The following is a 13,776-nucleotide window of genomic DNA, read 5'->3' as shown; positions in this document are numbered from 1 at the left end:
GGTTCTCAACCCCCCTCGGACAAAAGGCCCAGATTAGAGGAAGACTACCCTTGCTCAGATCAAGCCTCTATTACCTCTGAACATTGTGAGGACCAGGAATATACATATTCTCCTTTTGAAGACTCTGATGCAGAGGAGTCTATTCTCTCGGTCTCCCCCCCGAGGACTACTCTTTTGGGAAAACCCTACATACTTTGAGGGAACACTTTCACTGGGAAGGCCAAGATTACTCAGATTCCAAGAAAAGGCTCAGGGATTTTCTCTTGCTCCCCTAGCATAGGCCTCTGGCTATCCCTCCTGTCTTAGATATATTAGATGATATGTACACAGAAGCCAGCCTCAACCCAGATTCTTTACCACCAGCTCCTGTTAAACCAGACAGGTATTACCGGGTTCCTGATTCTCACCAGTTCCTATATAAAAGCCATACTGCTGACCCAGACACTATTTCACTGGGTCCCAAGGGAATTAAGGCTTCTACTGCTAAAAACCCATTACCTTCAGAGAGAGATTCCAGAGCTTTAGAAAGGTGGGGGAAAAAGGTGTATACCTCGGCCACTTTAACCATGAGGGCATTAAACTGTCAGTTCCATATGTTAAACTATCAACAGTTTTTGTTATCTCAGTTGAAAAGCAAAATGACACAACCAGAACAACCAGATTTAAAAGAGTTGCAGGATTTGTTGCATAGTGCAGAGCAAGTGGGTAAACATACCTTGCAATGTGGTTTTGATGCTTTAGAGGCCTCATGTAGAGCTGCTGTTACAGGGTCTGTCATACGTAGACATGCTTGGCTCAAAGAGCAAGCCTTACCAGATCATGTCAAAGCTAAATTATTAGATGCACCTCTTCAAAAAGATATATTGTTTGGTGTTAAAGCTGAGGAGGTACTAAAGAAAATGGAGGAAAAGGTGAGATCAATGCAAACAGTGAAAGATTTCCTGCAGGTACAACCTCCATGTTTCAGCAGAAACCGGCCTTCAAAAAATTGGTCCTTTCCAGCCACGGACAGACCTCAAATAGGCAGATACAGGCACCCGAGGGGTAGAGGGCAATCTCAAGGATCATTCAGAGCCAGACAATGGCAAGCACCAACAAAAAACATACAAAATCCAGTAAGCTGAATGGCAAGCACCAACCTCAAGAGGTGGAGAAGATAGATCACAGTCATTCCGAAAGCAGACACAATGACTTTCCCCTTTACCTGCCAAGCAAAGCTTTAATGGCAGCACCTTCAGGCGGAAAACTGGCATTATTCTCAAAAAATTGGCATATTGTCACAAAAGACAAATGGATTCTGGACATTATAGACAGAGGCTACAGATTCCACTTTCACACCCTTCCAAAAATGAGAGGCATGCCAAACCTGCCACAAAATCAAAGGGCAGAGACACAAAAACAAATTTCAGCTCTCATGGACATGAAAGCTATTCAAGAGGTACCTGCAAAAGAACAAGTTCAAGGGTTTTATTCCAGACTATTCCTGGTACCAAGGAAAGACAAAGATTGGAGACCTATTTTAGATCTATCCATCCTAAACACATATTTACAGGTACCAAAATTCAAGATGCTCACATTATAGCAGCTTCTTCCCATGCTGGGCAAGGAGTCTTGGCTGGTAACATTGGACCTCAAGGAGGCATACCTGCATGTCCCTATCAGACAAGATTGCAGAAGATACCTCAGATTTCTTGCAGGTTCAACCCATTATCAATTCTCTGCATTGCCCTTTGGATTATCTACTGTGCCCAGAGTGTTTACGAAATGCCTGGCATCAGTAATTGCCTTCTGCAGACTTCAAGGAATACAAATATACCCATATCTGGATGACTGCCTGATCCAAGCGGACAGCAAGGACATACTTCTGAAACACCTGGCGTTTGTAATAAAACTGTTGAACTTTCTGGGATACACAGTCAACAAAAAGAAATCAAAACTAATACCCTCTCAAACAATAATTTTCCTGGGTACCAGCTTGAATACAAACACCCAGATGGCCTACCTCACGCCAGACAAACAAGGGCAACTATCTCAATACTTCAGCAAAATAGCAACCTTCACCAGGCTGACTGCAAGGAAAGTCCTGCAGGCTCTGGGATTCATGGCATCTTGCATCCTGCTGATCCCATGTGCAAAGCTGCATATGAGGAATCTTCAATGGTACCTAAAAAACTTATGGTCTCAACACAGCCACAGTTTGGAAACAATTATACCACTCATTCCATGTCTTCAAAAGGAATTTCTGTGGTGGGCTCAAGCATGCCAAAGAAACATAGGTCTCCCTTTCTGCATACCTCAAGCAACTCAAATCATCAAAACAGATGCCTCGGACTATGCCTGGGGGGCATACATGACAGATCAGTGCATTCAGGGAAAATGGTCCCAAAAAGAGAAGCACCTACACATCAATCAAAAGGAAATGCTAGCAGTGCAAAATGCTATTATGGCCTTCAAAGACCTACTACATCCAGGCCAGCTATTGATAAGCACAGACAACACCACAGTGATGTGGTACATAAACAAACAGGGGGGAACTCATTCATACCCCCTGTGCAGACTGGCCATGACCCTTTGGAACACAACTCTGGAATTGCAAATCCAACTTCAGGCACAATTCCTGCCAGGGAAGGAAAACACACTGGCAGACAGCCTAAGCAGAAATATGACAGATCCACATGAATGGAAGTTGCATCCTCAAGTTTTCGCAATGATAACTCAGGCATGGGGACAGCCAGACATAGATCTCTTTGCTACCCACAGAAATTACCAATTGGAAAAATTTTGCTCAAGGGCCTATCATCCACAGGCCTGGAAAGTGGACGCACTTTCTTTCAATTGGACAACATTGACAGTCTATGCCTTTCCGCCTCTCCCCCTGCTGCCCAAAGTTCTATTAAAAGCCAGAGCAGAGAGGCCACAAATGATTCTCATTGCTCCAGACTGGCCAAGACAACACTGGTATCCACTCCTGAAGAGCCTGACACATTCCCCACCATGGATCCTACCTCTAGTGCCTCTTCTGTTGTCCCAGCACAACTTCAAAACTCTTCACAGCCAGCTCAAAACCCTAAATCTAGCTGCATGGAGAATCCCTTGATTTCCAAACAGACCCTCCTCTCCAAGGAGGTGCAGGATGTCATCTTGGAGGCCAGAAGACCTTCTACTAGAAAAGCCTACTCCGCCAAATGGAGATGGTTTTGTGCCTGGAATCAGAAAAAGGGCCAGAATCCTTGGGTAATAAATTTACCTCAAATTTTACAGTACCTAGCTGAGATGTTAAACAGTGGACATTCCTTCTCCTCCATCAAAATCCATGCTTCAGCCATTTCTGCACAATACAACACAGATCCTCCTTTATTCTCTCATCCTCTCTTAAGACAGTTCCTCAGAGGGGCTAAGAATATAAAACCCCCAAGGAAACCACCAGTCCCTGCTTGGGACCTCAACTTCATATTGGAAAAGCTGACCCTTCCTCCATTTGAGCCAGCTGCTTCAACAGAACTACAATACTTGTCATGGAAAACAGCCTTCCTTCTGGCTATCACCTCAGCACGCAGGGTTTCAGAACTACAGGCCCTCATGGCTGTGCAACCTTTCATCATTTTCCATCAGGACAGAGTTTCCTTACGAACCAACCCTACCTTTATGCCAAAGGTAGTATCCAGTGTAGCCTTGAATCAGACTATCCACTTACCTACCTTTTACCCAAATCCTCAAAGCAAAGGGGAGAGACTACTACATTCCTTGGACATTCACAGACAACTTCGTTATTATTTGGACAGGACAAAGCCATTCAGGAAATCCGAGCAACTCTTTGTGTCCTATGCTACAGGTGCTCAAGGAAAGGCTATCTCCAAACAGGCAATCTCAAAATGGATAGCCCACTGCATATGCTTTTGTTACTCATTTCATGGAAAAGCTGTATTTCAAGCATCAGATCCCACTCCACAAGGGCCACAGCTACCTCTGCAGCTTTTCTCAGGGGGGTTCCTACCAAGGACATTTTGGAAGCAGCCACTTGGAGTTCAGTGCACACTTTCTCCAAACATTATCACCTTCCACTTTACTCTAAATCTAAAGCGGGATTTGCCACAGCTGTCTTGCAGGGCATTCTTGCTCCTCCTAGTTCCACTTAGTGCCTGACACCCCTACTTAGCTTTGGGATTCTACCCATCTGTTATGAATGCAGCTGTATGCACGATGAACATAGTACAGTTTTGTACCTGCCATAAATGTAGATGTTCGAGTGCTCATACAGCTGCAGTCCAGGTTTCCCTCCCTCCATCCCCTCTTAGGACAGGTCTTATGACAAACACCTTCTTATACAACCTATTTGGGGTATTCTTTTATGGTGTATTTGCTTGCAAACTACTGTTTTTTGATTATTCTATATTGCATGATTACATAAGTTTATGTTTTGCCTTCCTTCTGGGGGCACCTGACATCTGGGGCAAGAAAAACTGAAGAAGATGGTGTCAGCTGGCTGTTTAATACCCCTGCCGCACTGACGTCAGGGAAGAAGCGACGACAACCGACACTGGACCTAGACTTTGGAATTTGGCCGACCGAGGACCCGCCTGATGGCAGGATAACCCATCTGTTATGACTGCAGCTGTATGAGTACTCGAACATCTACATTTATGGTGGGTACAAAACTGTACTTGAGGATTGTCAGCCTTAAGAGATAGTAATTTATTACTTAACCTGTAGGAAATGTCTTTCAGAAAAAAAAGCAAAAAGTGAATATTTTGCTGTAGCATTTATATTTGCAGAAAATGTCACTTTTTCCAAGTACAGACTATTACTCTAGTTCTAATTTCATAAAAACAGACTCATTTTGTGATCCATATACATACATACACACAGACACACACACACACACACACACACAGCCATTACCAGTGATTACTTAAATTTACAGTTTTGAACATTTTCCTAGATATAATCCACCCACCAATATCCATATGTCTGCAGCAGTCTGCAGAAGTCATCTATCCACACATTAAATCAATCTGAAACTAATGAAGAGATTGTTGCTATAAAACATATATATTTATATTTCAGTGTTTCATTACAAATGTGTGTGCCATTTCCCTTGAAGAATATATATATATATATATATATTTCTGCTGCCAGTGCCCACCTGTAAGTTTAAGTAAGGAGCTTGTTGCTGTCAGCGGCCGTCAATTAATTATTATTGTGTCAGTCACGGCAGCTGCCACACCTCTCACCCACATCTCTTTCTAACTAAGGTCACTAATCTCTCAAACAATGCAGGCTTTAGAAAAAAAAAAAAAAAAGTGGAAAAAGTAAAAGAAAAAAAGTGCAAAAGTGATAGCATTAAATATCAGAAGGGTGCAAAGTGCACCCCTTACCTGCTCTCTCTGCCCTTGCACACATGCATATTATATATATATATATATATATATATATATATATATATATATATATCTAAAGAGAGAGAGAGAGAGTTTGGCATACTATAGTTCAATGTATGTTTCACCATTTAGGTAAAATGTAGGCAAAGGAACATTTTAGAAAATTAAATAAAAGGCATGCAGAGTGCGCTATATCAGAGCATGCCTTGGAATATCATGAAGGCAGAATGGCTAGATTTAAATGTGTTATTCTTGGGAAAGTATGCTAACCTAGAGGAGAAGAAAAACTAGCAGAATTAAGTGCTTTAGACGAAACAGTTGATATAAAAATATAATACTTTGGTTCCTAATGGTTTAAACAAAGAAGTGCCTTGGCAAGCTGTGCTTTTAAAATAGTTTTAAAATTATTTTATTTCTATGTAACTGGTTTTGTTATGTTTCATGGTAGACTGAAAAGACAGATATGAATCTGGAAATACAAATAGTATTCCTGTTTGAATATGAAGTGCTGCACCATGTTTCTGTTACTCTACAAATGTAATGAAGTTAAATTAAATACATATGTGTGAAATTAATTAATTTGGATTGTTCCTCTTGGAAGACTGCCAAAGCACTGGGAAAATCAGTTTATAACTTCTGTCCACTACTATAGAAATTACAGTAACTCAAAGGTTGCCCTCCTATTGCCTATAAAACTACATCAGGTGGAACCATATAATCTTAATTCCAAGTTAGGCTGGCATCCAGAACCTTGTTGGACCTAGACCCAACCACTGGAAAAGAGGTAGAAGCCTCCAGCTCTATGAATGCATAACTGCTAAACCTTTCCTGTAATATTCATGACATTGAGGGGCTCATTCCAGTAGATCCCCACTGTTACACTAACCAGGCTGTTTGGACCACATGTCTTTTAAGTAGACAAGGAGGATGTACTAACACTGGGAGCAATTCCTGTAAATGTATTAAGTATAAAGGAATCTGTGTGGATGATTTTATATAACTTCTGTGATGGCTTAGTGGTTAACTACTGTGACTATGGTGCATAGGGTCCTGGGTTTGAGACGTGCATGGCTGTTTAGGGGTGGGAGGTTGGCATAATAGTTAAGGTGTTTAACTTACAAACACAAGGTCTAAGGTTTGATTCTCAGATGGGGTAAATGGCTAGGCTTAAAATGGCCCACAAAAGCAGTTAGCCTAGTACTAACTCATGAAGCTTGTTTATATAAAGATGGGGGTACGGGGATTGAATAATGTATAAAGTGTATCATAACTGACATTAAAATATGTTGCATTTAATTTTATAATGGTTTTCAGAACCCTATGATGCCTTAATGACATCTGTCCTGGTATATACTTCTAGCATAGACTTCTACAACCAGACTAAAATGTGGAGGCACATAGAGTTCATTACTGCATTTTTCTGCTTAGATACATACTACATAACTGCATACTAGTGCCTGTGAGCAGATAATAAATGATTAAAGTATTCTTGCTTTCTAGGTGTTATTGCGGTTGTTATCTTCACCATCCTTTGCACACTGGTATTCCTGATCCGTTACATGTTTCGTCACAAAGGTACCTACCACACTAATGAAGCCAAGGGGGCAGAGTCAGCTGAAAGTGCCGATGCAGCTATTATGAACAATGATCCCAACTTTACGGAAACCATTGATGAGAGCAAAAAAGAGTGGCTCATCTGACAGGACTGCAAAAAAAAACTCAGTGCTTCAGAGTCTGGCACATCTGAGATCAGCACAAAACTCGAGAAAAAGACAAAAGTCCAGTGACACCTACAAATGTTAGAAAACTAATCCAGTTATTCAGTTTGTAATTGAACTGTTCCTTAACATTTCAAGGTTAGATATGGGAATTCCAGGACCAGATGAAAAACTGTCAGATTTACTGCTTTTTTTTGTTTTGTTTTGTTTTTTGTTTGCTGTGTATCAGAAGTACTACTGATGCCAACTGTTCTTTTAAAATGCCAGGTTGTGCAAATTTCACATGGTGTGGCAGAAGGTAAATGCTGTATGGTATTTGTTTTCTATGACATGAAAGCCCAGCTGAAAACTGCATTATAAAATGGCCCTCTCTTGATATGTGGAGTTTATTAGATCCCGCAATACATTTTTCACATTCTTCTGCCTTGCAATTCATTAGTGTTTTACCAGCTTGTTAATCTAAATCATTACAAAATATTTCTGCTGCTATAAGTTTATTTTTTTGCACTACTTTTATACAGATAACAGTATAAACATTTTGAGCAAGTACAGTGTTTGTCTTGGTCAGGTGGCTACTTTTGAGCTGTTTTTCCTTTCTGTCTTTCTGGGCTGCAAATTTCTTACAGTGGCATGCCCAGTTGTGCCAAAATCAGTAGCCATCTTACCTACTGACTTGGAAATGTTTTTTTTTTTCATTTCAAGTAAATTGATTTTTCTGTTAAAAATTATTATTAGTTTTCATGAAATATTATCTGCTTTATAGCACTAATTTACCAAATAAGTGATTGTTTTAATGGTGTTTGTCTTTCTAGTTTTACATGACCTTCATTTACCTTTCATTTGTGTATCTTCTCAACTGTAACCCAAGATGAGTTTTAATGTGATTGTTAGATGGTTTGCAAAGGGAGGTTATGCTGTCTGCTGTACTACGCAGAAGAATTAAACTAGTCAGTAATGTTCTTACAGACAATCATTTCTTGAAATGTTCTCCTTTGACTGATAAACTAAAGAAAAAAATCATGCAGCAGATTTTATTTTGTTTCTAATGCCTTTGTGAAAGAAACCGAAAACAAAACTGACTGTGTAGTTTTGCTTTGGCCTTGCATGACTGTGATATCTTGGCACTAGGATAGTTCATGTACTTCAAACACGTGTGTTTTATTTGTATTTACATATTAGTAAGAAAACACTATAACTTTGAACCACATATCCTTCTTATCAAATGCTCTTGAGACATACTTCATTATTTAACATAATTTTTGTATATACATCTTTCCAGTGTTACATGTATCTCCAATGATTATGTGCAAGGACTGAATATTTTTTGTACTTGTGTATTCTTTAAAGTGTCTTATCTACTTAAGGAGTCAAATTTATTGAAGTGTATGCACAGATCACAAAGTTGGTCTGCCACTCAACACAAGCCTAGTAGCCGCATAATGTTTTTGAAAGATTTTTAAGACATAATACTGAAAGTTGTCTTAATTATTATTTTTCTTCTTGCAAAATACCATCAAGTAAATATCGTTCAAAAGGAGTATGTATTACAGGAGTCTTAGTTCATTTTACTGACATTATGAAAGAACCATTTTTTACTCGGAAACTGTGAAGCATTAGTTATGTATAATTGTCATAAAAATCATAATGTTAGTACAACTAGCAGGGAGAGCAATAAAGTTGGTGGCTGGTGGGAATGATATGCAAGCTGGTTATGATACAATGTTGGATAGCATGCAGGTTTCTCAGTGTTTTGGCCATGCTTTTATGTATTGAAAATCAGTCATCATCATCTTCATCAGTTAAGCCAATCGGTGAAGAGAAGATTAAGCAGCAATAATACTGGCTTCCTTTAATAATATATTTTAACTAAAAAAGGATTCACAAGCGAAAAAAGATTTGGCAGATCACCATCCATTCTGTATAGACATGACACAGGAAAAGAGGCAAAGAGGTATATATCAAAACCTTTGGGGCTGCGTCAGTGACAGTCTAATTGTACAGAAAAGCTAAATCACACTGCACTTTTTATATTCAGGATAGCAATGTTTCAGCACGAGTTGCTTTTGCAACCTTTTCTAGTAAATGTAGTGACCTGTCATACTGCAGTTTCATAATTTATAAAGCAAACTTATAAAAGATTGTGTCTGATACTTTTGTGGGTGGTCTGACGTTATAAAAGGCACACTCAGTTGGCATGTCTTAGATTTAATAGTCATAAAAAGGAACTCAGGGCTGTGTATTTTAAGTATGGAAGAGTCAGCATACTTACAAATGCATAGTAAGGTATTACCACCAATTCTCTGCAACACACATTAACGTATGTCTGCCTCAACTGGGCTAGGTTTGTTCGGTAAGACTTATATTTCAAAGAGTGGACTATTTCCTTTTGCTTTCTATAAGCAGCAAGTATTGTACGTACTGAAACATATTTTACTGCAGTTTTGGTATTCAGAGAACTGTTGTTAGTGTGAAATGCTAAAGATGTTGCATTTGAATATGACCTCTTACTAAATATCCACTACTTTTGGAGATTTTATTTCATATGCGACCATAAATTTCCAGCACTGCTCTAAATAATTACAATGCCCACCTTTATATCTATTCTTAAAATGTACAAAGTTATACTAGATGGCAGTTCTCAGTTCCCGTAAATGCAAGACTGTCAAAACTCTTAAAATAAAAGAGAACAAGCTTGAACAGTCTGTAGAACTAATACTACATTACTGCACTTTAATATTACTATTAAAATGTTTGACATCTCTGTAGTCCTAAGTAAAGCAGAACTGACTAATTTTTATTAAATGCAGTATTGTTCTCAATATACCATATGTTAGGCTGTTAAGAGCAGTACAGAGTTAGCATACTTTCCCAATACAACAAGCAAGTTCAGGTAACAAGAACAGAGGCTCTAGGAATGTCCATTCCTTGTTCTGTTATCCAGGCAAATCCTGTAAGGCACAAGTTCTACTCAGGGCTAACCAAGGAACATTGTTCTTGTATATAAAGTCACATTTTATGAAAGCAGAGTTCAAGGAAAACATACCCAGAACTATTTGGTTTATTATAGGTCATTGTTTTAACCCAAATGTTCAAGGACAAATTCGTCATACTTGCACAGTACTGGTATACATCATTCCAGAATACTGTAAAGCATACCTTACAACTGTCCAGATTTTTACCTTGTATCTTTTCCTCATAACATTTTTGGTTCACTATCAAATCACCGTGGGTTGGAGTCTCTAAGTAATGGTATACATTTGAGTTTTAGACTTTACAGGTTCATAGGTAGGTACTAGGCTAGTGGCCCTAGGGCCTATATAAGCCTAGCTAGAAAGGTACCCTGACTTTCGCCACCCAAGAAAATTATTTTCCTGTGCCCCTGTCGAGCAGAGCCACAGAAGTGAATGGGTGAATTTCCTATCTCCCATCCAATCAAGATTTTTCTTGAAGAGTGCTAATGAGGAGCTTTGTTTGATATAGATAGGTAGCTTGTTCCAGAGTATGGGAAATCTCTGGGACAGGAATCTATCCCTCCGGCATGTTCTGTTTATTGTGGTGACAAAGTTTAGGTCCCTAGCGCATGTAGCTCAGAGGGTTTGGGATTTTCTTTAAGTGGCGCATGTCCAACAGCTCTGGGTTTGACATAGCTTTGTATGTTAGGCAGAGATCGCCTCTGAGTAGGCGATATGTGATGGAGTAAAGCTGGAGTTTTTTGAGTCGGTCTGCGTATCCTTCATAAAATTAATGCTAATACAAATCCTGTTATTCTAGCAACTTTCTAAGTTTATAAGAACAGTATTTAAAATCTGTCCCTATTTCTGCCCCCCCCCGTTATTTTATGCTTTGTCCAGATTTCTTGTGCCAAGAGGTTGAGAGATATGCTGTAATGTGTTAGTTCACTGTCCAAGATGTGCTTTGTAAAAGAGAAAAGTATGGTGGGTTTCATTTCTACTGGGAATCAAATAGTGTTCATGAGCTTTCCTGGATGAACTCTAATCAGTTTCCATCTCACTTAAGACAGCCTGCAGTTATCTTTAAATCAGAACTCCAACAAAAACATCATTTAATTTGTCCATAGAGAAGTGTTGTGTAGTTTGATTTATTTATTTAGTATTATAAATCATTGCATCTGGTAAAGTATAAATAATGGCTTATGGCTAATACAGGAGTAAGACATGATGGAATGCACTACAAGTTACCCTCACTGAATAAAACATGCTGTTTGAAAATATTTTGTGTATAATTTTAAGAGGCTAGGATAAGATGTTTTAGGAAAGGAGAAGGATGCTATGTGGGAACACATAATCGGGTGAATATTTTAGTCAACACTGCTGCATGTTTTTTTCTTAGAAACATTTGGCATCGCCATATAAATTGATAATCATTGTAAACTACAGTCAGCAGCCATGTAGTGTGCTGTAACAGACATTCATATTGGCAGGAGCTGGTGCAGAAAAAGGTATCTAGGATACAGATGGTGCAGAAGACTTTATGATGAAATGATGTGCCAAAGTGAATATTATAAACCACACTTTACTATTAAATGACTGCATAATTCACTTTACTCATAGGAAGTCAGTAGGTTAACAGCCCTAGAGTCCTTACAAGCCTAGCCATATTATCCCAAGTTGCCCCAATTGGCGGTGGTTAGGTGAGAGAAGTTCACAGAGGTAAGGGTCTATAGTAGTTAATAAACAAAAGTTGCAGGTATATAGTAGTTAATACTGACTTTCTCTGGCCAGGAGAGACATGGGCACCACACCAAGAGTGAATTTGAGGTCACCCATCCATTAATCTAGGTTGTGTTTGAAGATGGTCAGGGAGGGGCTCTGTTTCATGTGGATAACAAAATTTAGAGTGTGCCGGATTAGAACCCTGGTTCACGTGCACTGGAGCCATGAGCTTACACCTGCTGCCACAGGGAAACCCGTAACAAACCAAAAAACACACTCAACCAGGCATATCATCACATTTTAGCCCTTGAGTCTTCAGTACCAGAATTTTTCCTTCAGAAAAAGATCATAATCTTACCAATAAGCCTTAGAAATTTCAATCCACATTCTACTCCTTAATTTACCAATCACACACCATCACATTTAAACATCATCAAATCTCTACATGAATATTTATGAAAAAGAACTTAATTTAAAAAATTTTCAAATTAAAAAAAAAATCTTAAAATTCTTTCTCTTAACTCACATTTTATATTTAAATGTCCATTAAATTCTTTCTCTTATTTAACTCACATTTTATATTTAAATGTCCATTTAAACCAGAATTTGTGTGACATTTAGCTTCATTTGCAAATACAGCTCCCTACATTCCAGAATGTTATTGAAGTTTCTACCACTGAAGTCAAAACTGACTACACAAAATTTACACTTTATAAAAACCTCACACCCAATAGAATGTCTAGAGATCATGCTTCTCATTTTTAATTTTTATGTTATAATTATGCTCATTAGTTCTCTCATTTTTCACAATTAAAACATGGAAAAGTTTCCCCTTTTCTTAAAATTCTTATTGGAATTAGCTTTAGGTCACTCAAGTAAATTTTTAATATTCATTCCTCAACTCTTAATAAATTTTGGGGTCTCACTTATGAAATCTTTTAATTCACTATTCCCTCATAATATTTTCCAATTATTCTTAATAATGTCTATAATTCCAGAGGCATCTACTGACTGAGTTATTACATATTTCTGTATTTGTTTGTATTTTACCACACTGATGGTGATGGCAATTTTTATTTTATTTTTTTCATGTATACTAAGCTAATGACCACTGGGACCTTTATAAGCCTAGCCAAGCATCCCAGTTGTCTCCTGCAAGTTTGTGTGCATTGGATATTATTTTAAGGGGTATATGTAAGGTAGTGCAAGATTTGCAGGCTGCCTCTGTGCATAACAGACATAAATGCTAGACTTTGGGTGAATTTCTGATTTCCCATCCACTGGTCCAGGTTTCTGCTGAATAGGGTTAGGGAAGATCTCTGCCTTACATAGATGGGAAATCTGTCCAGAGAAGGAGAATTCTCTAAGACACATACCTGTCCCTCCAACATGTCCTATTTATTTTGCAAGCAAATATTAAAACTGTAGGTCATGTAATTCTGATATTTGTTTTGCTGATATGTAAAAGGTCCAACGGATTGGGACCTAAGGATGCCTTGCATGCCAGCCATTGATCGCCTGTCAACAGTCTTTAGATCATCTGCATAGGGTACATTGTTCTCCCATGTTTGTGAGTACCAAGTTGTTTGTTTACAAAGTTAAGGAATCTCTGTCCTGTAAGTTTGGTGTTGTAAGTATCCCAGTTTATAGGGGGTACTTGATGGTGTCCATGAATATGGAATTGTGTTGAAGATTAGGGTCTTCAATAAGTCCAAGTACAAGTTATCGGTTACTTGGGTCATACCTATAGCTTACAAGGACATGATAAGGTACTTGCCTATTGAAATCTGGACATGGAGAAGCACAAGCATGTCATACTGGTTGACTAACCTTAAGCTGAGATTGTTATTGATATAGATTGAGACACCTCCACCTCTAGTCCCTGCCTGTGTAGTAGCTGGCCTGAATATATGGAAGGCATTATAGCCTTGTACTGCCAGGGTCCTCTACACGGCTTTAAGCTATGTCTCAGTAACTGCACAGATGTCAATCATTTCCAGGATAAGG

The 13,776-nt window shown here is 38.7% G+C and overlaps 1 protein-coding gene across 1 annotated transcript in view; it reads left to right on the top strand.

The window, feature by feature from the left end:
• CNTNAP2 (contactin associated protein 2) overlaps positions 1-8,633 on the top strand; it is a 7,772,136-nt gene extending 7,763,503 nt beyond the window's left edge. Inside the window, exon 23 of the mRNA XM_044064985.1 lies at positions 6,879-8,633. Within this exon, the coding sequence (XP_043920920.1) occupies positions 6,879-7,078 (200 nt within the window). The 3' untranslated portion in view covers positions 7,079-8,633. The remainder of the gene's footprint in view (positions 1-6,878) is intronic.
• Positions 8,634-13,776: the final 5,143 nt, after the last annotated feature.

This window comes from Protopterus annectens, chromosome 3.part0 (genome assembly GCF_019279795.1).
Source record: "Protopterus annectens isolate FY-2018-M chromosome 3.part0, PAN1.0, whole genome shotgun sequence".
Classification (NCBI taxonomy): domain Eukaryota; kingdom Metazoa; phylum Chordata; order Ceratodontiformes; family Protopteridae; genus Protopterus; species Protopterus annectens.
The sequence above is the reverse complement of the archived record's forward strand: the minus strand, read 5'-3'. Positions and strand labels throughout refer to the sequence as shown.